The sequence below is a fragment of the Strigops habroptila genome, chromosome 7 (assembly GCF_004027225.2).
Source record: "Strigops habroptila isolate Jane chromosome 7, bStrHab1.2.pri, whole genome shotgun sequence".
NCBI lineage: Eukaryota > Metazoa > Chordata > Aves > Psittaciformes > Psittacidae > Strigops > Strigops habroptila.
This window is the reverse complement of record NC_044283.2, coordinates 52552933-52578928: the sequence shown is the minus strand read 5'-3', so window position 1 is coordinate 52578928 and position 25996 is coordinate 52552933. Positions and strand designations below refer to the sequence as shown.

Here is a 25996-nt window from a genome sequence, read left to right as displayed (position 1 = left end):
GAGAAGTACACAGGCTCAGTGAAGCCTCTCGAACCTCCGTCATGGGAGAAACAGTTTGTTACCTATGATACCCATCTTTTGAGGGATTTAATTTGGGGTGTTTAGGGACGAGTCATACATTGCATTGTGGCCACAGATGACTGTATATTTTTGGACCTTTAAGAAAGGCTAAACAAGGTGTTTCATAATGTCCTTGTATGTGCTACTGATAGCCTGTAAGTGCCAGAGAATCAGTTTTGATTCTAGATATGTTTAAAGTAAGTTTTAATGAGCGTTCACAGGGAGCTTGGACAGCCCTATACCTAGTTTTAAGACAGTGACTTTGCTGCTCATGAGAGAGGGTAAATGACAATGATCAGTGTTATGTACTCTTACAAATAGATTAGGATTGTTTCAAAATCGTTGTTTATAAATTGAAGAGAGTAAAAGCTATGGGAATTCCACCTTCTAAAGAACTTGTCTTAGAAATAAAAATATTATATACCTTTCTTTCCCTTTTCCCCATTCATATAGTGTTTGTCTGGAGTAGTAACTTCCCTTCCACACACTTATTTTTAATTACTCATGATTGTTCGTGTTGAGTAATTTTGTTTGCTGAGGAAATCCCCTTGCAATGACCTATAGACATTACCATAATTATGAAAGAAACTTTAGGCCTACCACTTAGACTGTCATTTTGTATTTTGCTTACGATAATCTAGTACAATATTCTCTTCTAGTGATGTATTAATAGTGTCCTCATCTAAAAGCAATGTTATTTCCTCATTTTATTTTTAACATCCTTTTCGGATGGAATTCAAGATAAATACAGAATAATGCCTGAAATGTGTTCCTCCTGTCTGTTCTTTATACATTCATAGCTGGAGGGCTCTCTGCACCATATTGCCTCTGCGCCAGCCCAGAGAGTAACTATTTTGCACAGCAGTTCTGTTTTGCAGAGGCAGTTATGAAACAGAGGACAGGCATTACCTTGAGGAGCTGTAGGGCTTTCACAGACATGCTGCGCTGTCTTAAAGTATTTGCAGTCATAGAACACTAGTCCATTTTGACACCAGTATTTATCCAACATGGTCTGCATCGATAGTGCTGCATCTATGCAGAACTCCCAAAAGTAGATGGTCCTTTCATTGTTCTGCATGTTTGACGCATGGTCTGCGGTGGTGGTATCTGCAGTGGTGTGCAGTTACCCAGAGACAGTAAGCCCCAAGACAAACTAGCGTGAACACAAGTCCGTGTTTTGCTTCAGAGGTGGTACCTTCAGCAGAAGAATGGTATGGGGTGGACAGGTGGGGGCAGTAATATCTTAAAGTACTGCACCCAAATCTGTGAGAACTTGTTTGTTTAAAACCTTTGCATGAACTCACTGAACATGAATTTGAAAGAGAAAACAGCAGCAGCCTGTCCCGATGATGGAGATTGCATAGCAATTGGAAACAAAAGACTTCTGGGTTTACACAGCACAATTTGGGCAGCTTCAATGAACTACTCTGAATTTATTCTAAGAGAGCCGAAGGCATGGTTTTTCCCTTCAGCTTTTTGTCTTAGTTGATAAAAAATACCCGCTTGCAGTATTGTAAAGTAAGAATTGTAGTAAACTTCTAAATCTGTGGCATTTCAGAAAGCAATTGAATATGGTACACAGTAAAAGAAAGCCACACAAAAGATGTTGCATTGTGTCTTAAGATTTAAAAAGATAAAGCCACAGCCTTTAGGACTCCTGAATCTTTAAAAATGTCACTTGTTTAAAAATACCCTCAAAAAACCAAAAAGCAAACCCTAAAACAGGGACATGAAAATGAAACATGATTTAACTTAATTACAAGCCTTGAACAAGGAAACAGCATGTTCTAAGAATACTTAATGACAGCATTGTTGAGGTTTTTTTGTGTGTGTTGCTCCAGTCAGTCTTCAGCAGAAAGAATAAAAGGCAAAGAAAACACGGAAGTACAGTAAACATCTTGAAATGCAGTTTCCTTCTTACTGGGAAGCTACCACATGACTTGCTGAAAAAGATTAAAAAAAACCACAAACCCCAAACAAAAACCAGTTTACAGTTGTTATTTGGTAGCATTAAAACTTAGTTCTCTGAAAATCTGCTTCTTGAGAAATAATATCCTACAAGATGTCTCAGGCAGCACCACTGTGTCTAAATACTTTTACTAATGTATGAATTTAAGGAAAATACACTGAAATGTTTGATTGTCCTGAAATTTTTCTGTCCTTATACTGGTAGATAAGGACAGAAACAGAACAAAGCTTTCAACTATTAGTGTACAATGATTTTGTAGTCTGAACTATAAAAGGCGAGAATATATTCATTTTGACTGTATTCTGCAACATGCAAAGCCAGTTCAGGTAACTCAGATCTACAACAATGGACTTTTTTGCCAATCTCACTGAAAGATGGCTGGGAGTTGAACTGAAATGGGACCTGCATTTCAGTCAATATATTGAATGTGGGTTACTCAGTCTTAAAAATACACACAGAGGAACTGTTCCAACAGCTAAATTTCTGCACAGGCTTCTGCTGTCGCACAGTATGGGTCCTAGCCATCCCTTTTTGAAGTTGGTAGCAGAGGTTTTTTCAGAGCGACAAAAAGATGATCGGCTGGTGATACTCTCCTTGGACCAGTGTTTCTCAGAAATGTGACCCCCTGTGCTCTCATGGGTGAAAAAAATCACCTGTGATTACATCGTGTACTTTTCTTTGTATGGTAGATGAACGGAAGGACTGGCATTTTTATGTTGTATTGAAATGAAGGGTTGTCAGCTCAAAAGGATTTGGATAAAAAATATAAAGGCATGCTAACTATGTCCAGTAATGTTTTAAAGACATATCTAGGGTGGATTCTTATAGTGTGCTGAATTAGGTGTGTGAAAGCTAGGAGCTAAAACAGGAGCTCTGGTATCCCTATTCTTGTCTGCAGTTCACTCTTGCGCTCTGTGCCACATACCAGGAATAGCAGCCTGTTTCTCCGTCAGTCACACTTTATTCTTACGTGATCTGGTGTATGAATTGCACATATATTGTTAAAGTAACTAGCTCTTTAGTATCCCAAGGTGCTCTGTGTATTCTTTCCTCCTTTAGTTTTACAGTCAGTCATAGACAATAAGAAAACATTGTTTTTCCAACAAAAATGGAAAAACTGAATAAAGTCCTGCAGTTAATTGGGGTTCCTTTAAATGCTATGCTTGGTTGCATTTCTGTACAGAATCACATGTATGCACCTACGTGCAATTAGTAGTTTGCTTTCTTTGTATGCACAGTGACCTGACTCTTCTGTTAAAAGGAAAAAAAATAGGAACAGGAAGATAAAGAAGTGACACTATTAGTAGCATTACTTCTTTAAAGGAGTTTGCAAGATTATCTGGTTCAAAAGCATATTTCACTTCCTCACTTAAGTGCATTCTGAGATAGTAAATTACTGGCCTGACCAAGGTTCTGACCTGGTTGATAAATGAAGTAAAAATGATGCAAATCCAAATGGAATATTCATTAAATCGACTATATGTTAAGAATAAACAACTAAAAAAAACGAACCCACCCACCACCGATGAAAAAAACAAAACCAAATCCACCTCAAAATGCCACAAATCATAAGCTAAAGTCATGGAGTGGCTGCTGAGATGAGCATTTGCAATTTTATGTTGAGCTCTATGAGGGAATAGTCACCTGTATCAAAAAAAAAGCAAACTAATTGCTTTCTAATCTGCTCACAGCTGAACAGGCATTAACGCAAATCCAGTACTGAAAGTTCATGGTCTTCTGTGCTCTCACAACCTTTGGAAGGTGTGTGGGCTAGTCACAATTGCAAGAGTTTTCGAAGTCTGAGCCTTTTTATATATTATGAAATGAGACTCGGTGGACTGCACAGCTGTTTTCTACCTGCTGTACAGCACCGGCTGAAGGAACAGCTAGATGAAGTGCAACCATGCCATGGTGTGAAACATCTCTGGTTCAAGGAGGTGATCTAGGTCCCTCTGCACCAGGGCTCAGCAGAAACACAGTATGAAGTAGGGTGGCTGGCTACCCCTAAAAGATGAGCTCAGACCACTGACTGCCTTTCGCTCCTTCTGCTAAGCCATTTAAGAATTCGTTGCTTTAATTTCTGGGTTTGGACTGGTGAATGAAGGGATTAAGCTAGTGAGGCCAAGCAGGAAAGCTACAGTGTGGTCGGAAACCATGCTTGAGATTTTCTTTGGAGCTGACCCTTCTGCTCCTTTGCAGATGAACATACTAAATTTTTATAAACAAAATCCACAGCAACAGTGTTAGCACTGCTTTATGAGAAACAAGAGTACTTTTTTAACAAGACGTCCATGACGTTTGTTCTCGGTTTATGTGCCTAATTTTACGGGAAAAAGGAGGTGGAAGACAAGAGCCATATAAAATCTCATGAGTTGAGGGAGCCAGCACTGAAAGTACCTGTTGCAGTGTTGTCACAGCTCTTCCTCATTCCTCCCGCTTCACTGCGGTTTTCTAGAGATCCGAGTAAATTAGCTACATCTGAAAGATTATACTGCTTTTATTACCAATGTTCCACCGTGCCGCCTCTTGGAGAAAACAAGAACACGCTCTTCTTCTGTCTGTCTTCTGCTGTTAACGTGCATGCCCTCCTCAGCAAGCACTTCTGTCCTGGCGTTGTCCCCGCTTGTTTTAACCAGGTGTTGTGCCAATGCCCGTCGCCGCGGCTGGCCGGGGAGGGAGCGGGAGCGCCGCCGTGCCCCTCGCCTGCTGTCGGACCCTCCGAGGCGGGCTGCGCTCGGCCGCTCCCCAGCTGGCGGGAACCCCTCTGAGGAGCCGCGCCCGCCCCCCTCAGCACCGCCATCTTTACTTCCCTCCCTGCAGCGGCGATGTTAACGGGCGGCGGGAGGAGCTGCCCGCCTGCCCCACCCTCAACGGCCGTAACGGTCCGAAGCGCCGCCCCAGCCCTCTGACGACGTGCCCGGCTGTCGCAGGGGCCGGTCGGCCGCGTCCCTGTCGTCCTGTCTTCCCACTTCCTCCGTCTGTCTGTCTGTCCGTCCGTCCGGCCACCGTCCCGCAGCAGTGTCTCCGCGAGCCATGGCGGTGAGGCGGCCCGCCGCTCCACCCGCTCGCTCCTCCCGGTGGCTATGCGCGCTGCCTGGGCAGCGAGCGGGCGCCGCCGCGGACCGGGCCGCGTTGCTGCTCTTGTTGCTGGTGGCGGCTGCGGGCCGAGCCGGCGTCTCGGCCGCGGGCGGCCCGGAGGTGCACAGCCTGCGGGGGAGCTGGCGGCTGGGCAACGGGAACGGCTCGGTGGTGCTCCGAGGGGAGGTGCCGGGCTGCGTGCACACCGCCCTGCACCGCGCGGGCCTCATCCAGGTACGGTAGGCAGCCGCGCCGGCACAGCTCTCCCGGCTTCCCCGCGCCCCCGGCGGCGTCCCGTGTCTGGGGCGCGGTGGGGAGAGCCAGGCCGGTGTGGTGGTGCCGAGGAGAAGGCTCGCAGCCGCCGTGCCGCTCCGAGGCGGGCAGCCTGCCACACAGGAAATAAACAGCCCCGCAGTGGGATCCCCAGTGTGGGATCTACAGAAGCATGGTTAGGGGCAAATCCCTCACCCCCAAACCGGTGCTCTGTCCCGGCAGCTGCGTCAGCTGCTCTAGGTTTTGCTGGCATTGCTGGTGCAGCCGCCGGATGTAGTTTCCTCAGCCTCTCCAATACCAAAGGGTTTGGTGGCCGCAGATTCCTCAGGTGGGTAACTGGAGGTTATCCACGGCAGAGCAGTCCCAAAGTGGGCCAGGGATACAAATGCAAGCCCGTGCTCTGCAGTATGTGGAGATTCTTTGGTTTTGATGAGGAACCAAGGTGCTGACACCAGGTTTCTACAGTATTGTCACAACATGTAAGTCATGTTTACCAACGATAGTGCCTCAAAAGAATGAAAAGCTAAACGAATCCTGTTGAAGTTTGACTACTTGTTGCAAGAAGTCTGTGGATTTCAGGCCTTTCAGTCCATTAAAAATCCCTTTTAACACTTGCAGAGCACATCAGAACAGTTGAGATTGTATACTCCCATGCTGCCTAAGGGAAGTGTAGCCTGAAACATGAGTATAAACCTGTTACATATGAAAGACTGATTTCTGCTTTAACACTTCTAAGAAGCTTTGCTGCTTCTGTTTACTATTGCCTCTTTTATTTTTGAAAACACAGTGACCACTTACTGGGACAAATTATCAAAATCGCAGTTGTCGATTGGTAGCAAAGTACTGTGATACCAGCATCAGCTGCTTGTCAGTCGGACCTGACAAGAAACGGGGGACTAACTGGGCCATCGTTAAAATAAGATGCCTTTTTAAAAAGAAGTATGTGGAAAGAAAAATGTGTGTCTGGAACAAGGAAAAGAAATAAAAGATAGCGGTTCACAAAACCATCTATAAAACTGAGAAATACACCTCTGTCCTAGAAAATGTGGAGTACTGTCATGTGTTGCCTGAGTAAATCAGGCATATCTATATATTGCATTTTTGTGTGCCCAATGTTGCATTTCTTTTGTAGCATTTATTTTAAAAATACATGCTGGATGCATGCATTTTATATATTATTATTGTTCAGATTATTATCCTGCTCTGCTCTGACTAAAGTTAGAGAGGTGTAAGGAGAAAGTGATGCCACTTTGGGCAGGATAATTTTAGCATTATTGTGTTGGCATTAGTACTGGGAATCCCAGTACTAATAATAGATTCCAGACAGCATCATTGCCAGATAAAATAAATAGTCAACATTGGAAAAGTAAATATGCTAAGAAGGGATAAGCTGAGCCATGACAGTATGTTGTTTCAACGTCTGTGTGCTCAGTGACACATATTTTGAACATACGCAATTAAGGTTTCAGAATGGCTTTTCTAAAGGTTTGAACAGTGCGGTGGGCAGGTAGACTATATATGGAGGGTCAGTGAAGAGAACTGTGCCAGTGTTTTCCATCCAGAAGAGCATAAGAAAAACAGAACATCTCAGATGTTGGGCTGTGCTGGGAGGTGTTGCTATAAGAAGTGTGAACTGACCAATGCACTGACTCAGGCACATAACATAATGACGTAATGAAAGACTCACACTTAACTACTCGCATTGAGTACTCTTATGAAGTGAGGAAACGTGATTGCTAATTTAGCTGCATTGCTGTAAACTGACTTGTAATTTTAGTCATTTTAAACAGTAGTCAGATAGTTGGAAATGAGGCTGTGATCATGAACTCTCATGTGCCTGGGCAGAATCCCAAGCCTGCAAGAGGCGGGAAAGCTTAGTCAGCCTGCTGGCCAGCAGCGTGGGGCTTGCTAATAGGTAGGTGGGTGCTTGGCTAATTAAATCGGTGATGGTTGCTTGTGGACACTTACAGCATGTTTGCATGAATACAGGTATGAACTTGCTCCAAACACTTGCTGATATGTCCAGGTATGAACCCACTGATGTTTGGAAACTGTTGCTAAGTTGGTGGTGGTAGAATTAGTATGCTCTGTCGAGGAGCTGAGTTAACCAAAATACCTCAGTAGTGTGGTTGCTTTAGCTGTGGGCTGGACTCGGCTGGTGTTTGAATAGTTCCAAGCTCAGGATGAGCTGACTTGTTTCTATTAATAGCTATGTACATGTAGCTAAAGATCGATTTAAACCCATTCTTACTAAGTTTAGCAAAGTCCAGTTTACAGAAAGAAATGTTCACACAAATATTTTCACCAGGATAACTCAATTCTTATAAAACCACTTTTTTTTTTTAAATATAGAATGGAGAGCATACCAAAATATGGGAACAGCCTTAGTAGATTTTGAGTCTATCTCAAGTAGTGTTAAATATAATCAGTGCCTGTCACCATAGTTGTAGCATTCTGCAAAGCAGCAAACCTTTGTTGTTTGGAGGGAGTCAGTGATGTGATTCGTTATTCTAATGTGTGGCTTCATGCTGCAAAGTGTGGCTGAGCTGCTTGTCCTGAGGTTTCCTCATTGCAGTGAAAATGCTTATGACCAAATGTTTCCAAATGCAGCTGCCTGAAATCATATTCCTGTCTTCCTATTTATGCAAGAGCATTCACACAGCCTGAATTTCAGAAGCATAGAGGGCTGGTTGGTCTGTTTCTTCAGTGCTTATTATCTCTGGAAATCAGCCTTTTTGGGGTCTGTGTCAAATGCAGAATTAGTTTTATTGTAGTTGCCTAAATACAAAAGTTTGGTTTGGAGGTTGTTTTTTTGTTTTCATTTGCTCCTTTTGCTTTTTGCTGTGGAGTGTAAGATTTTTATTCATCCTACTGAAAATGTCACTAGACAAGCAATCCAAAAGCTTACAGCTCGTAATCAAAAGCAAAGATTGGTCTGAAAAGCTGTACCAGGAAATAGGAGAACAAAGCTGGTGGGAACTAAATTATTCTGGATAGCAAGACCCGTATGTTCAGCAACCTAATGAAATCTGTGCACTGTTTTTCTGTGTGATTTGCAAATGGCAAATAACAAATAACACTGCATCCTTTGCTTCTGTATCCTTGTGAATTTTTAATGAGTTAGCACCCAAACCAAAAATTCAAAACGAAATCTGGGAGGGCCTACTCCAACAATGTAGCTTAGTGGGCATCTCACAAGTGAGGGGAAGGAGAGGAATAACAATAAGCTGCCAGATAGTAAACCTGAAAAATGTGGCTTAGATTGCAAGAATAGGCTGCAAGCAACTTAGTTATGAGTGTGTGGTTCATTTCAAATTTAGGTCGACGCACAAACTGTTTTTTAGCTCAGGGATGATCTGATTGCATGTGTGTAGTCTTACTTCAACCTGCTGTGCAGGCCATAGCTTTGAATTAAAAGTCATCTCTCTGACTCTGAGGGTTCGTTTCTCATCTCTCTAGCTTTCATTCTAGAGATGCCTTTACTCTTTGGCTTATAAAATAGATGTTGGATGACCACATCTTTCTGAATGCGCCAAATACATGTGTCCTAGAAAATGTTCTTGGGGAAGATACTTTTAAGTTTTCTACAGAAGTATTATTTCCTTCCATGTTGAACCAATGCAGTTCAAATGCTGGATTAACTATGATAAAAGCTCTAGGGCAGGACATAGCATCAGAGCATGTGTTCAGCTGGGTTTGTTTGGGTTTTTTTTGTAATGTTTCATTAACACTCCATAGCTCTTAATACCATTTACATGTAAAATTTAAGAGACATGAGAAATGCACATAATCAAGGGTAAGTCACTTGAAAAAAGTTAGTGCAAAGCTCAGGGGTAAGCACAGGCATTTTACAAACTTGCAGTAAATCTGTTGCTAACCCTACATCTCTGGAAAAAGATTTGCAGAAACCATTTTTTCTGAAGATTTAGCTTTTAGCTATTGTCAGCGCAGTATTTTTTTTCAGGCACTGTTCTGAGAAGCAATATGTATCAGCAGGTAACTTGTGCATTAAATCTTTGTGCTGGAAATAGTTGTCCACTAGCATGTACTGTCCAAGCACTGCATGATGCCATTTCTGCTGGTAGGCGACTCATATAAAATTTCAGTTCTGATGAATATGGCTATTGTAGCTACATTTTCTCATCAGCCAGCCTTTTGCTTTCATGCAGAAAGGTTGTTTTGTCTTATTAGCTGTCACTTTGATTTGTAAAGAACTAGTAGGGGGGTCTGCAACTCTGGTGCTAATATAGGGGCTGCGTAACACTGCAGGTTTTGCCCTGTTACACAACAAGGGCATGCACTTGACGCAGAAGGTTACAGTGGTCTTGGTCATATTTGGATATTAATATCTCTTAGAAGATACAGAAGCTTATGTAATGCAAGTGATATTTCTGCAGTTTTGGAAAGTGGTGTATATTTCATAACTTGTTTTGCATTTGTATAAAATATGCTGTTGCTTATTTTCTGACACTTCATCATGACTTAGATTTTTCAGAGGAAGCCAGGTAACAATTGCATTGAGTATTGTATGCTTCTAAGGGGTTAAATGACATTCACTGATGAAATAGTTGATTAAGAAAAATATGTTATTTTCTGTTAAAGCACATGTGCTTTCTTGAGTTGTATGAACATATTGTGGAAGTGTTCAAAAGCCTTAGTGAAACTTAGGATGAATATTAAAGGACACTCAATTTTATCTTTTGAAAGCTTGTGAAGTTAAAATAGATATAAGTTATAGTAGCCTGTTAAATACAACAGAGTATTCAACGAATATTAAGCAAGGGCTATTAAAATCTTGTTGATTAACTCTTTAGTAGTATTTGTCTCAGTGTTCTGCTATAACACATCTTGAGCCTAAAGTGACATTCAGTTTACTGCTTTGCTACAGTAACTACTGACAATGAATTACTGTAGGATGAACTTCCAAAACTCATGTTCTGAGAATACAATCCATTCATCACTACTGTTAGTTCAGCTTGACTTCCAGCTGGAAATATGTGAACCCGGGCTTGCTGAAAATTATATAAATGTCCTGACTCCTATTGTTTGAGATATCAAGGAGTATGTGGATGTAGATAAGTATCTTAACTATGTAGCTTCTGGTCTGAAGTTGGCAACAGCAAAATCGCTAAGCTGTAAATCATGAAACGTCACTTTCAATTCTCATTTTGGTAATCTATTACATCAGCAGGATTTTCTTACGCTATACATTACACAATATCAGCAGAGTTGATTTCTGAGAGAAAAGCATGCAAGACAATTTCAAATTAGATCATAATAAAAGTAAGATAAGCCAAAGGAATCTGGTTTTTGTTCCCTTTGTTGCATTTCATTTTACTACACGCTGCTTGGATTCCACTGGCTCTGCCTAGTGTCATTCAGATAGGTGCTTGTGCTGTGCTGCCCTGGTTGCGTGGGGACCTGGAGCCCTGGCACAGCTTGCTCTCTTGGGCTTTGGACCTCAGTTCTGATGTGTTCGTGTCTCACCCATTTCCTGCTTAATGGGAGAAGCTCCTAGCTTATATGACTGTAGCTTTTCAATATCCCCTTAAAATCATTGCAAGGAGGAGTTTCTATCTAGCCGCTTAGCGGTGCCTTCAGTTTAGTGCTGCCAGTGCTTTTGAAGCCCTGCTGATGTCCTGTTATCCAAACTGGAAATTGCTTCCTTCTGATGCTCCGTAGCAGGGCTTTTTACCTCATTTTAGCAGGTGTTTTGCTGCGTGCTTACAGCATAGAGGCTGGGAGCAGGGAACAAACAGTCAGGGAGCTTGAGTGGTTCAGAATTTTTCCCCAAATTGCAGGGAGCAGGAAAATGCAAGGCTGTCATGTTTGGTGGGATCTAAAAATAGCTGTAGTTGACTCCACCCCTCCATGACTTGCTTCCAGGAACATGTTGAGCTGTTGAGCTAATGAATGTGAAGTATACTTAATACATGTGCAGTCTATTTCCTACTATCTCTCAAATTCTCCTAGTGCTCTTAAGAGTTTTAAAATTGCCTTTTTTCATCTGGTTTTCTGAACTAAACCTTTAATTTTAATGTGAGCTTATTTAATACGGGATGAAATTCTGTTTCAGATAAATCCAAACAATTTGACTTCTATAGATGCACCTTCCAGCACTCAAAACAGTTGAATTTAATAATGAAAAAGTCAATAATCTTGCAAGTGTATTGGAGAAGTCATTTTCCTTTCTTACAGGACTTTGCTGTGGTCATACATTTTTCCTGAGCTTTGAGAATTGCCTTAAAAGCGTTGCTTGAACATTGCTACATGAGTGATTTTACAACAAGCGACATTTTTCATGCTTAAAATGACTAACCACTATTAGCATTTAACAGCTTTTCTGTGTGATATATAAACTGTTATGTATAAGCTGTTATGTAGCAATGCTGTCCGTAAGCTGTTAAGTTATATAGAAGGGTACACAGCACTAGGAGCTTCCCACCTAAAAAGGTGGATGCCTATGAGGAAGAAATAGTATTCGTACATGTCAGAAGGGGTTAATTAGCACTTTCTATGACACATATTTTATCAGTCAATGTATTTCTTGAAGTTGGAAGGCTTTATTTAGACTAATACAGAAGAAGAAAGCCCCTTCAGGAGAAAGGATCTGCAGCGAGCTCTGGGGAGATTTAAACAGCTCTGTTTGTAAACTGCTGTAAGAGCCCTTCTGATGATGTAATTCCTGCCTCTGATGAAACATTCCTACATGTCTCTCTGCTGCTAGACAACCAGTTTTGTGTTCTCCAGAGGCCAGGTCTTTCTTCGTTAACATCTTGGTATTCATGCTCTTTTGTGGGAGAAAGTGTAGGTTTCTTTTACGCAGGGTCTTGATCTTTGATGAGGCACTGATGTCAGTTGTTTGACTGCCAACCAAATTGGCTTTGGCTTTACAGTCTGCTGTTGATGGTGCATTTGCAACTGGCATCTTGTGCCTTTTGTTAAATATTTCACACATACAGTGGCAATGATTGAAATTTAACATGCACATTTTCCAAAGCGTAGCCTAAAATAAAATAGTATCCATCCAAAATGTTAAAGCAAAACAGTTGTTAAAAATGTGCTTTTTAAGGATATATTGTGGGTTTTCATGGTCTTCTGCATTTGATGCTTCTTTTCATTGTCTTGATACAGTAATCTTAGCAGAGTTTCTTTTATAAGCCTAAATTTTGCATTTGAATATGCATTTATTAGTCTTAAATTTTGCATGTTAATAAAAGTCTGAGATATAGTGCCTAAAACATTTTACGTATAAAAGTAACAGTATCTTAAAATTCAGTAATTGTTCTGGTAAACTTATGATGGCTCAAATTCTAAAGAATACACTGTATTACCAATACAGAGGCCGCAGTGACAAGCCCTTTCCTTCTTGACTCTTATTCCCTTATAGTAAGAAATTCGATTGAAAGACCATAGCATGTAGAAGCAAGCTGACAACTTTCCCTCTGTGTGGGCTCAAGGACTGAAGATTATATTGCTATGGGACTCCAGAAGGGATTATGCTGCTGACGACAGTCACTTAGATGTTATGATTTTGCTCTGCTATGTAAATAGGTTTGTGTTTATATTACAGAGACTGACCCTGTTAGTTATAAAACAAATACGAGATATGAAACAATGTTTTTCAGAAGATAACAAATTCAAAAGTGTCATTACCATCTATACTGACTCCTGAAATGGAGAGAAAAATTGAACTTCAGCAAGAAGGGAACAAACCAACCAAACAAAAAACTGGGCAGATTTTCTTCAGTATGAATCTGGATATTCAGGGCAGCTAGTTAGCTGTGCTGGTACTGTGCAACACTTGTATCAAAGCGAACCTTAGTGCAGCTACGCTCTCTCTTAGCTGGGTTTGAGTCACATAGTCCAGAAGAGATTGGTCTTTGTTTTGGGAAAGCAGCTCAGCTGTGCAGCTGCTGGAAAGGATTGAACTGAGCTGTCAGTCACTGGCCCAGGTACCTGCACTCTGAGCTGGCTGACATGGGGATGTAACACCGTACCTTTTTGCTGCCTTTGTATGACGTGCAAGGCCATGCGTTGTCAGGTGCACATAACTGATCCCTTCAGCCTAGGTGAGGAACAGTGTGACCCCCCGCTAGGGTAATAAATACAGCAGGAAGGCAAAACCGTCAAGGCCATAGCTTAGACCCGCTGTGCCTTTTATTCTTCGTGGGTAGTATGATTACAGGGAAAAGAACACATTTGGTATAAATGCAGCATTATTCTCAAAAGTAGTTGTGTAATTTTATACACCAAACCAAATTGTGTTGCTTTTCCCTTCCTTCCTTTTTCCCTCCCTCCTTTTCTCCTTCCCTTCAAATATACCAATTTTGTTCAGCCTTACCACATCAAGACTGGTTGACAAGAAACAACTGGAGTATTTTCAATTATTTTAAACTGTAGAGATTTTTTCACTTCTGTCCCTAGAGGCCTAAAATGCTGTTTCTTTGCCTCTTAAAATCCTATTAGTCTTACTTTCTCTATCATTATGAGGGTGATCATGTTTCTCTTCCTCTCGTTAAGTCACAAGCTGTCTTGATTTTTTCTTTCATTTTCAGCCCAATGATTTCTCATGTAAAACCAAATTCTGCTCCCTCTAGTTTGAGTATGAATTTTTATAGCAAACAAGCTTTGCTTTGACATAGTACTTCAAAGTGAAAAAGAACATCAGGACTAACTAAATAAGGTGATTTTGCATTTGCAGGCTGAAATAAGAAGTGCTCATCTAATGGATATTATGATGCACTTCATGTAGTAACACTGTTACTAACTAAGTGTTGTAATTTTCTTTTTTTTGGTCTATTATTAGGATCCATACTATAGATTTAATGACGTGATGTACAGGTGGATCTCACTGGATAACTGGACTTACAGCAGGACATTCAAAACTCCTTTTGACATCAGGTGGGCAGTAAAGATGTGTCTAAGATAGTTCTGTGTCATCTTTCGTGCAGAACTGTGAGTTAATCCATCAGCTCAAAATCTGCTTAATACTTTTGTATCTAATAAAACAAATTATGCAATAATGTGCAGCTGAAAAGCTGCTGCTAAAGAACACTTCAGTAGCTGCTTTTTCTTGTGGGTTTGTTTTGTTTCTTTTTCTTTGTTAAAAGTTACTTATGAATTGTCAACTGAGGAAGGATAATACTTGGGCTAATTGGGAGCTAGCTCATCTGATCTGGTAGGTATGTGAACATGCTGTAGTGCAGACGTGAGCCATTTCAGCTGTCATCTTAATTTGACTATTAAAAGGTATAATAGAGCCACACTAAGTCAAATGTTTTTGGAGGTAGTAGAGGCAACTGCTGCTAAAGATAATGGTGATATACATTTTTGTATTTTCTGTCTCCTGTGTGTTGTTAACTCTGTGTATTCTAACAGATTTTTATGCATTTATTATCTTCTGTAGAAAGTGGCAGAAAATGAATTTGGTTTTTGAGGGAGTGGATACAGTAGCACAGATCCTGATTAACAATGTCACTCTTGGGAGAACAGACAATATGTTCAACAGATATGTGAGTAATGTGTTTATTTCTGAAGGTGGTTCTGTTTTTTCTTCAAAGCCCTTTTGTGCTGAGCACTTCCAGTGCATTCAAGCACACATAAAAATAGGTGCTTAGACACGGAACGTGTTGACCTGAGGACTGCATGTGTAATCTGATAACTGTTAGAATGAGAAGTATAGTTACCTTTCCAGTAGTAACAGGGTCAGATCTAGAAGTGAATGTGCCTTGTTCTAAATGAGTGGCCCCATGCAAGAGGATTAGTTCAGCTAATAATATGTCTTGCTTCTTGTCACAACTCCAAGAAAACGTAAGCTTAGATCTGTTATATTAGCTGTAAATCTGCTTACTAATTGGTATTAGACTGGTTTGCATGTGAATACTGAAATGAAAATGCACGTGTTGTAAAGCCTTTGTGTTTCCATGCCTTTTTTTTATATAGGGGGTTTGATTTTTTGATATTGGGCTTTTGATAACATTGTCTTGCATTTTTGAGCTTAGCTTATGTGAGCATGGGAGTACTCATCCTTTGGCAAAACCAAACTAATACAAATTTATTTTATAGCTTTAAAATATAAAATTATTCTGGGTACTAGCATAAGGGACAGTCCTTGCTTTTAAAAGAATCAAAAAGGAAAAGTTAAAAGAAGAACGTTAATGGAATACTGAAATAATGTTAGTGGAGTAACTGAATTATAAAGGCAATCTGGTGTCTTAATATCTCAGCATTTACCATTCTGGCAGGTTTTATTGCAGAGGTACTGGCCTGAGACATGAGAGCTAGATTCTGCCACCTGGGTCTGTGTGACCTGGAACAAATCACATGGTTTCTCTGTGCTAAGTTTTACCATCAGGGAACTAAGAAATTTCATAGAGCTTTTATGAAATTGTAATTACTCACTATTTGGAGAGATTGCCAGTAGCAGGCTCTGTAGAATTGGGAAGGGATATTATTTTGCCCTTATTTCTGCAACTTCATTCAGTCTCAGATTGTAACAGCTCATGAAATGGCCTTCCCTGTAAAACGAGAGTGTACTGTATTAGATTGAGTGTAGGATTACTGTGACCCAGACTTCTGCTTTGTCCACCTGTTCCACATGGCAACAACATCTGCAGGAAGGATTCTCTGAAGGCCCTGTATGGGGGATGCTATTTGCTTTGTAATTTTCTGCTGTATGCTACAGTGATGCTAGCTGGGCTGCTCACAAGTTGGAAAAAATCGCCAAGACTTGGCTTTTCACAGGTGAACGCTGTGAAGAAGAAATGGGTATTAGCCGTTGGAACGTATTATCTCGATAGCACAGGATAGTCCTGAAAGTAAACGTTTATCCTTCTATCCAGTCACACAGAAGGGGATTTTGTGACCGAGTGAGGAGGCCCCCAGATGTTTCATTTGGTGCTGGCATAGAAGGTGTACCTGTACATATTTTGGGGGTGAAAGTGCAGGTGGCATGAAATACGGCTTTGCAGCATCCAAGCAAAAGGCAGCTCAGTTCTTTGTGGTAGATAAGCTACCAGCACTGTGTGAGTTGGAAGGACTGCTGTATAGACCAGCTTTCTACGTTGGAACAAAGTGCCTTTCTAAAGATGCAGATGAGTTCTGAGTGAAAAAGGGGGGGTAAAGACTCTCTTGCTGTCCTTATCCTTCAGGCACTTCCGTGTGCAAGCAAAGTGCTGCAGCCTGCAGTGAAGGCTCAGAATGGGGAGAATGGTTTGTCCAGAAACATCTCCTTGTATCCAGAATGTTGCTGTGTATTTTCTTTTTTCACCTTAAGATGTAGCTTTTCTTTTCCTTCAAAACCAGACCCTGTTAAGACTGTACTTCAAATGCCTTTGAATAATATATGTATGGTATTAAAATCCCATTGTAACAATGATTATAAATCTCACAAACAAATGTCAGCACTGCAATAATTTTATTCTGTTTTCTTGATCTAGAGCTTTGATGTTACCAGTGTGATCAAGGAGGTCAATTTTATTGAAGTCCGTTTCTTATCAGCCATTACCTATGCAGCAGAGCAAAACAGATGTCACAAAGGATACAGCATCCCCCCAGCATGCCCTCCACCTGTGCAGAAAGGAGAGTGCCATGCTAATTTCATCAGAAAGGTAGGGGCAGAATTGTTTGTCTCTGGCTTCAGGCTTGGAAAGAGGAATGTACCATGTGTTGTCCTTACAGATGTATTCTGAAACCTGCAATGTCATTTTATAAGTAGGGCATATTTTTCATTACAGCTTCCTTCTTTTGTCCCCCTAGAAACCTGCAGTCAGCATATCGATAATGCAAGAGCCATAAGAAGGCCAGGCTTCATATCTGGATGATAAGAATGTTTAAAAGGCTGTTTTTGTCAAGGAGTCAGCAAGGAGACTTGCTGCTAGGAGAGCAGGGTAGCACTGGGAAATGTGTAATCATTACATTTTGATCCACTGGGTGGGTTTAGCAATGTATGCTGACAATAGGATTCACTGTTGTAAATACCAGTGTGTATTGCCAAGGCTGTAAAAATCTCAGCCAAGCAGCTTTGTGAGTGTTTGCTATTGCTCATGTGCTGTGCTATTTATACTGGTCAGCTCTGGCATGTCCCAAGAACTGTTATCTAACAGAAGACTTGTTCTCATCTTATTACGGTGTTGAGAAGTATGACTTACAAGGACATTTTCAGTGAAAACACCAATGTAATATACAATGAATGAAGCTCAGAAGCTCTGATTTAAGACCTAGCTTCATTTCTGTTAAAACTTGTTCACAGTAAACTATCATATGAGTAGCATCTCGTGTTTCTGATAGCTTCGCAGCAGCTAGAGGCAATAGCTGGGTGATCTTATTTTGGAATTTCTCTTTTTGGGTGTGTTTGCATGTTTGTTTCCACTTAAATGCCTTTCTTGTTAATTATTTTTGATCTTTTTAAGGAAGTCCTTTTAAAGTCTCCTCAAAAAAATGACTAGAATCCTGTTAATCTAAACCCAGATGCAACTTCCTTTAAAATTTGGTAATGGAAACAGGGACACTGTATTGTTTTGGGAGGATCCTTCAGGATTAAGAGGTTGTCTTTATTACTACTTGCTGCTACTTTTATTTTCACTGTGTATTAAAAAGTTCATTAATTCTTTTGAGTCCACTGTGTTTCTTAGAAATCAGTGCAGGAAGGAGCTTAGAAGGAAGAAGGTGCTTAAATAGGTGTAGTCTTATTTATAGAGCAAATGAATGATTTTATGCTTTACTGAACTATACTTTTAAATTTGTAAGAAAGTATCCTAGTGCTTTTCCTCAAAGGAGTTGTTTGGCTGTACTTGGAAGCTGCTCCAGACATTTCCGGAAACATTTTTAGTTCCAAGTATATGGCACCAACAGCAGTGGTGTCACATTTTGAAAGTAATCAAACGTACTAGGAGATTGCTAAAGTAAGCTGGCTGCTTAATGGAGAGCTATACACATGTTTGAGATTCAGTATTAAGTGCAGTAAATGTATCTAAATCTTAATAGGAATTTGTGGCAAAACTCAAGCCTTTCACTGGTCGTGTACTTCAGTGATGCAAGCATATCATTCCTATGACTATTTCTGATAGCAGTCTCTGCAATATTATTAGTGAAACCTGACAACCTGTTGGTGATTCATTTGTTTATTTTTTATAAAGGGAAAATGACTTTCAATCTGACTTGTTTTCTAAGAATGTGTTGTCCCTGTTTTTGCCCTTGAAATAGGTACAGTGCTTGCTTCCTGGAAGGCTCTTCTGCAACTTGATAGGCAGGCAGGCTGGCTTCAGCAATGCAACGCCAGACTTGTGCAATGTGGTTTGCCAAAATTAGTATGCCTTGGCTGTAAGTTATTAGTCTCTAAATTTAGAACTGTAGGTCACTGTACAAGACTTTAAGGAGATCTATAGTATTTGCTTTGGGGGCTGGGGCTGTGTGAAGCTCGGAGGGCAGCTGAATAGGTGTCTTCAAGGAATTTGTTAACTAGAGGTCTGACCAGGTTTGAAAACAGCTAAATGGAAAGCAGTGTAGATACTTCTTTGCCTGACCAGCATTTTATAATTCTGACAGTTATTCTGATGTTAGAATCAGAACTAAGCTATTTCTCAACCATGTTTTTGTTCCCTTTGTTTTTGTATAAAAGAACCATAAAAAGGGGAGAAACAGTGAACATGACTGAACTACACAAACATGCCAGACATACGCTCTCTTTCCTTGAACTAATCTGCAATGTTACAACAAAAAGTAGGAAATAAAGTATTTCACACATACCCATGATTTTTAATCTAATATTGTTCTTTTAGAATACTTTAACACTTATAACCATCAGTTTTCTGCTTACTTTGTCTTTTGTGTATACAATTAAACACTGGCATTACAAATTAAGGTAGTTCAGAACAGAACTGAGAGAAACTTGGGGCTTGGGGTTTTTTTGATCTTTACTGTTTTGGGCTTTTTGAAGTGGTGGGCTAGGTGGTGTTTTGTTCTCTCACTAATATAAAATTTCACTATACATGGATGTTTAATACAAAATTTTATTTTTTATATAATATAGGTAGTAGCAACAGAGTTTTGGTGAAGAAATAAGAGTAAAATACTGCAGGCTCTCCTGGGTTTGTGGAGATTGGAAAAATTCTTTCAGTGCATAGCAGTGTTTTATTTCTAGATAGCAAATAATTTTTGTTGCTGCCACAGCATCAATGTCTGTGTGAAAAATAGGGAATTGTAACATTATCATTCTGTATTTCAGGAGCAGTGTTCATTTAGCTGGGACTGGGGCCCTTCTTTTCCCACTCAAGGAATCTGGAAAGATGTTAGGATTGAGGCCTATAACCATTATCACCTGATTTACTTTTCTTTGACTTCTTTCTTTGGTAAGTCTACTTTGTTACTAGTTTTTATTGTTTCACCGTTGGTATAGGAACCATTTTATTGTTAAACTCAATTAACTGCAGTTCAGGGAAGGTTCTATTGGTTTATCATGTCTTTGTGTGCAGTTCTTCCCATGGCACACTGTTTTAGGTCTTGAAACAGTACTTCAGTACAAACAATAGTGATTAAAAGTGTTAGAATTCAGAACCTTTTTATGCGTGAGGATCTCTGGATGACTGCAGAAGTATAGGTAGTATAGCTGAGGCTAGCCCCTGTTCTCCTGTTTTGTAAATATTTCTTTTGGCATGAGTTTTCACCAAGACTCCCAATAAATACGTCTCACTTTTGTCTCACCTCCATTTAAAACAAAGACAAAGCGGCTATGGGAATTTAGTTTTGTGTTGGGAAGCAAATGCACAGTGAACAGAGTTTCAAGAGCACGGAGTTTTCAGGACATAACATGAAGTCTGAGAGAGAAAAGCAGTCACGCTATGCAAGGATAATTTGTTAAGGCTGCAATTTGAGAGGATAGTCTCCTGCGTTCCTGCTACCTAACTTACCGAACCAGTTTCCTCCCTTGACTTGCGTGGTCTTTGATTTTCACCTCCTTTGTTCAGAAGATCATTGCAGCTGAGCAAAAGTAGTTAATTTTCTGTTGAAACTTTCTGTAAGCAGTAATATGCGCCATTGTAGACCACCCGCTGCTTTCTTTTGCTGCCTGTAGAGCCCAGTAGCCAGTGGAGGAAAGGCTAGCACGTGAGTCCTCTGCAGTGGGTTGCGTTTCAGCCCTTGGGAATAGAGTTGTTGTGTACAAATAAAAGAGGAAGACGTCACTCCCTGGCTGCTTTAAAAGCTTCCTGAAATAGCTGCAGGTCTTAGCTAGAATTAACGTGACTGGAATTTCCATGGAAAGCCCCAGCACAGACTCTGTGTGCTCCCTAAAATTTAGTTACAGTAAAAATCTTTTCTGGTCCCTCCCACATTCCCACAACTCCACCTTCTGGTAGGTAAAGTCTTGCTCTCTGGGTGAGTGGAGAGAGCAAACCTCTTTCATTCAGCAGAGAGAGAGTGGTTTGGAACCAGAGCCAGAGCTTATTAGTATTCAAACATAATAACATTTGAAAAGTAAAGAGTAAATGAATAACTTGAATTTAAGCTACCTATGCAGTTATATTGCTCATCAGATTTGGTGTCATAGCCCTTTGACCACTGAGTCTGTAAAAGTTTCATTGTTCTTGATTTCTCTGCCTAGATCCCACAGTTCATGTAGTTAAGAGTGGACTGGAATTTCTATCTGCGCTTGGAAGGGAGGGAAAACCCACTGTAATTGCTGACCCTTGTGGGGTGGGTGGGTTTTTTTTAACCCCTTCAACATTTCAGAAAATTGGTCTTCCCTGGGTAATGCTGGGTGGAATATAAACTTGGGAACGCGTTCATTGCTATTCATTCTACGAACAGTGAAAATTGCACCAGAGCTGAATGTAATTCTTTGCTTTTGGAGGGAGCTCTCTTTCTTTCCTAGAAGGAGAGCTAGAATATATACATGAAAAGAGAAAGTAAGTGATTAATACAAAATGTGTCTTAGTTCTAGTTTTCCGTGTTTTCTGTTTGATTTACTTTTGTTTAGATGTTAATCTGTAAGGTTTGAAGCATAGGATTAGCCAGGCTATGTACGTAGATAGGCAATTTAATTGCTGAAGTTAGTGGGAAATTTACACATTAATCTTGAGTACCCTTGGCCCTTGTTTGCCTTATTCAGTATGTTCTGTAAAGGAGAGGTCAGTCTATGGTAACCGTAGAGAGATCTCAGGGAAGTCATTAACTTGTTTCCTCTACCACACTCCAGTGGCAGAAGAGACATGAAGATCTAGCCCATCAAGTCTAGACACGATGGGCCCAATTTATCCCCAGCATAACTCCATTCATTTTGTCTAGTGACTCTGGGATGAATTCAGCTCGTTTTCTGTTAATACTGTTTTTGTTTCATTGACAAAAGTGATTGTACTGCCTTGTGATTACGATCTTTCCCAAAGAGTACCATGTTCATATGAGTGCTGACTAAAAGCAAATATAATGTCTATGGGAGTTGGTGGGAAAAAGCTCCTTCCTAATGAAGTGACTGGTGTCATGGTTTCTGACTTGTACAGAACTCTGAAAAAAAGCCCCTGGATGGCTTTCAAATGAAAAGAGAGAGTTATAAACCACAAATCATATTGTGTAGTTCTCTTCTGAGTCAGCAAATGTAAACACAGATACGAAATGCACTAAACAAAAAAATTAACCTTGTAGGTCTGGTTCAAACACAGCCTGAAAATTGTTAAATTTAATCTGAGGTGTTTGAATTGTGTCTTTGGTGAGAGATCATCTTTACTAGTAGGTATATAAGCACAATTCCTAAATTCCCATTTTTTTTCTCCCCCTTCACTTAGTAAAGAGTACTCAGAAGTGGCATCTTGAAATCGAGGCTATTTTTGATGTAGTCGGCTCCAAGCCCATTGTGGGTCTTGTAACTGTGAACATTCCCAAATTGCAAACACAGCAAACATTCAATGTGACGCTTCAACCTGGAGAAGGCAGCATTGTGCTGCTTGTAAACATCAACAAGGTAAGGAGGTGTGTGTGGAAGCCTGACCAACTGCAGAAAGTTTCCCCTGGTTTCCAATGTATCTTTCTGTTTCCATGCCAGTTAGGCCTCCCGCTCCTTCCTTACTGTGTTCCTGACTTTAAAAACATGTCTGTTTATCCCTTGCAGGATAGAACAGTTCTTTTCCTCTCTAAAAATTGGTGTCTGTGGGCTATGTAGCTCAATGTCAAAAAGATGATGAAACCTTTTCCTTACTGCAAAACAAAAAGACCAGATCATCACCAGCCACTCTTAAATGAGCTGTTTAGGTAGATAACCTTTGGATACCCTGTGTCACTTAACTGGCAGCAGGTATCTTGTCTCCCATGCTATTGTTTACTGGACTGATTGGGACTAGAATATATTACAATTCGCATGGTTCTCGAGAGGAAACATTCCTCAAACCTCTTAATGAAAAAACCTCAAACCTCAAAACTCTTTCAGGTAAACAAAAGCAAAAGAGGCCTATGAAGAACTTGTCTAGCAGTAAGGTTGGTGGAAATTTGGTGTAGTAGTACTTCTTTACGTTGGATTGTAGTCTCTTGGGTAGACAAAACTGAGGAGGAATTTTAGAGCAGTAAAGGATGCTCTAATGAGGAGAGAACTCAATTGAAAACCAGTGAATTTGGCATACACCCTGGTGATAAAAGAGGAAAGAATTGATCTTCTTACTTTCAGAGCGTGTTGAGAAACTATCTTGTGGCAGACCAACATGATTTAACTTCTATAGAATTTGTTTTGTTTGTGGGTTTGGGTTTATTTTTGTAGAAATTTGAGTTTTATTAGGTGTGATTAAGAAAAGATCTATTGGCTTGAGAGATGAAGAAAATCAGTGTGACTGTTCTAGCTAACAAATAGGTAGCTGTCTTGAATTAGGCAGTGATCCCAGTGTGGTAAAAAGAAGCATGAACTTTGTATTGGCTTCTTGCTCAGAGAGCAGGGCCCTAGCAGAGCTGACTGTGCAGAACTGAACCTGACAGCAGCAGGCCCAGGCCAGTGGGCAGAGTGGGAACCCTGGCAGGCACGGTGGAAGCAACCACAGCTGATGCTGGAGCCAGCAGCATAATGGAAGTTGCCATCTGCTTCACTGCTACAGGGCAAGTTAGATTTGTGGGTGAGCGATGTGCTGTGAGCAGGAATTTGAGGCTTCTGACAATTCTGGCAGTTAAAAAGTGAGGGTCTGCCCTCAAACCTTTGTATATTTTATTGGCTCTACCGATTTTCTCCATTGCTGTGTAACTCTGCGTTTGTTTCCCCAGTTTGAATGCATTATGAGTGTGTTCTCAAGTTCTCTTATCAGTTGTTTGAGTGGAGAAAAAGCACGTGTTCAAGGCAAGCAGAGTATTTATGTTCTAGTATGAACATTCAGTGACTTGCATACTTATGTGCTTTATTTTATTTTGACACAAAAGCATTAAAGCATACAAACATATGATTTTTGTTACTCTTGTCATCTGATATGCAAGTTGCATGAGCAATTACAAATACCCAGTTTCATTTAAAACAATCATTAGTCTCTGTTTAGCCTTTTCAGGGATTATATTAAGCACGCACTGCAATGTGAAACTTCAAAAATTATTTTGGTTTATTTATTTGCCCCATCCCCAACCTCAGAAGAGATCTGTCAGTGGAGTGTGACTGCAAGTTTGTGAGGAAGTAATTCCTTCAGAGCAGAGGCAACAGCGGGTTTTTATTCTTCCTACACAAAAGGCTTTGCTGCATGAATTCACATCAGCTGATTTTGCGAGAAGCCCTGCAACGATGAGAGAGAGATGAGCCTAACAGAGCCGTTACTCTATACAACAGACTTGTGTGGTGCTTGTTAAATAATGAGATCTCACCAGAAATTTATTCTTTATTCTAGTTGCGCTCTTATTGCAGATCATGTTGTGATATCAGTAGGTGTTTGAGTGGTGTGTATCACCCGAGATGTGTAGCAGTCTTCCTGCAGTTGCCACGCAAAGTGCCGTGTTGTCAACTTGACAGCCTTTTGCTTATAAGCTAATGGTGAGCATGGGGATGACATCATTAGTGGCCAATGAGGCACTCCAGCCGTGCCAGGCAGCTGCGAACGCTCCCTTGCTGTCGAGGCACATGCTGATTTTGTGCTTCCATTTGTATCCGTGCAACACAGAGATTAGTATTTTTGTACAAGCAGTTATGATAATTCTGCATCGGGGAAGCCGAGATGTTAGTAGATACATTTGTGATTGTGTCCAAGTGTGGCTACAGTGAAACGTATTGTTGGGCTGCTCTCTGGCCTCATTTTATTTGAAAAGATTGAGGCACTCCTTACATGGCTCTATTCAGTGCTGATCCCTCCATTGTTTGGTTGCATGCATTATTGCTTGCTTTCCATGATTTTTGGGTTGTGCATTCAGCTGGCAAATGTTGGCAATAGGACTAAGCAGCTGAACTAGGGGCTGGGATGAAGATATAAATATTACTCTGTGCTAGAAAAATGAGAAAAATAATTCTGTCATCCTAGAGGTAGGGGGTTTTTATGTTTGTAAAAATTGAATACTAATGACGTGATTAGGAAGCCTAGAGAAAAAACAGAAGACACTGAAAATAATGAAATTTGTCTTAAAAGCTCGACATAAAGCAGTCAGCATGGCCTCATATTAGCAAAGTCACAATTGAAAAGTGTCACCTCAGTGTGTATTGAGTGTGGAAAAGGTAAAAGGGGCTCCTCAATGAGAGGAGGGTATGATACAGAGGCTAGTGAACAATATCTGCTCCTGGCACAGATATCTCTTTAAATAATTTTCACCTCAGAGCTGCAGCTGGAGAGATCCTAGTTACCATGGCTCAGCTGAGGCACAAAAACTCATTAGAGCTGTGGTAATTCAGCCGAAGATATCTGAGTCTCTGGTGCATTTTATGCTTCTTTTTATACATATTGCTCTGATCTTCTGTCTTGTACATTGAAGAGTTTTGCAGTGGAGGCTTGGTGGCCAAATGGACATGGAAAACAAACTGGATACAACATGACAACAACTTTCATCATGGAGGCAGGATACCAGATTGAGAAATTTTCAAAGGTGAGCCCTTCATCTTGATTACAGCTGGCATAGCACTGCTAGTGTTAGGACATCTGCTCTGCATGGCAGGTATCTAGAGCTCTTGAATATTTTGCTGGATTGTAATATGTGTGTGAAAATGCTAATGAGAAACGAGGGTTTTTAATGTCACGATGTATGTTTATGTGTTTTATGGTAGCTTTTGCTTGTATGGACGCCTTTGCTTGCATTCAGACTGGAAGATGGCTTAGTTAGTTGGAAACCGCAGAAAGGAAAAAATTTTTACTGCTTAAGTTTTCTGTCTATGAAAAAACCCCACTTTTAAACTTTATATATCATGCTGATGGTTATACACTGAAAAACCTTTCTAGCTGTCTATAGAGTATGTGAGGGTTTATTACTGAGGGCTTTTTTTGTTAATCCAATTAAAATAACCCTCTGGGAAAAACACATTCCTAGAAGGCTAACATGCTTTAATTTATTAGAATGTGATAGATGTGCTTCAGGTTTAAGAAGAGGTAACATCTTAGATATGACCATGAAAGTAATGTTCAGGGATATTTGCAAGAGGGTTCCTGCAACATGCTGGCTGTATAATTATCTGATTCTTTTTACTGAGAA

General features: G+C 40.5%; 1 protein-coding gene across 14 annotated transcripts in view; it reads left to right on the top strand.

Annotated features, from left to right (window-relative positions):
• Positions 1–576: 576 nt before the first annotated feature.
• Positions 577–25996, top strand: part of MANBA (mannosidase beta) — a 61515-nt gene continuing 36095 nt past the window's right edge. For 8 of the 14 annotated variants that reach the window (XM_030492148.1, XM_030492146.1, XM_030492150.1 and 5 more), the window contains exons 1-7: positions 3830–5341; positions 14190–14284; positions 14790–14895; positions 16822–16992; positions 19608–19731; positions 22159–22334; positions 25286–25396. In XM_030492148.1, coding sequence (XP_030348008.1) covers positions 5063–5341; positions 14190–14284; positions 14790–14895; positions 16822–16992; positions 19608–19731; positions 22159–22334; positions 25286–25396 — 1062 coding nt within the window. In that variant the 5' untranslated portion in view covers positions 3830–5062. Of the gene's footprint in view, positions 590–2573; positions 2579–3829; positions 5342–5447; positions 5860–9530; positions 9554–12766; positions 12935–14066; positions 14285–14761; positions 14896–16821; positions 16993–19607; positions 19732–22158; positions 22335–25285; positions 25397–25996 lie in introns of those variants that run through there. The other 6 variants (XM_030492153.1, XM_030492151.1, XM_030492152.1 and 3 more) reach the window with 6 other exon arrangements.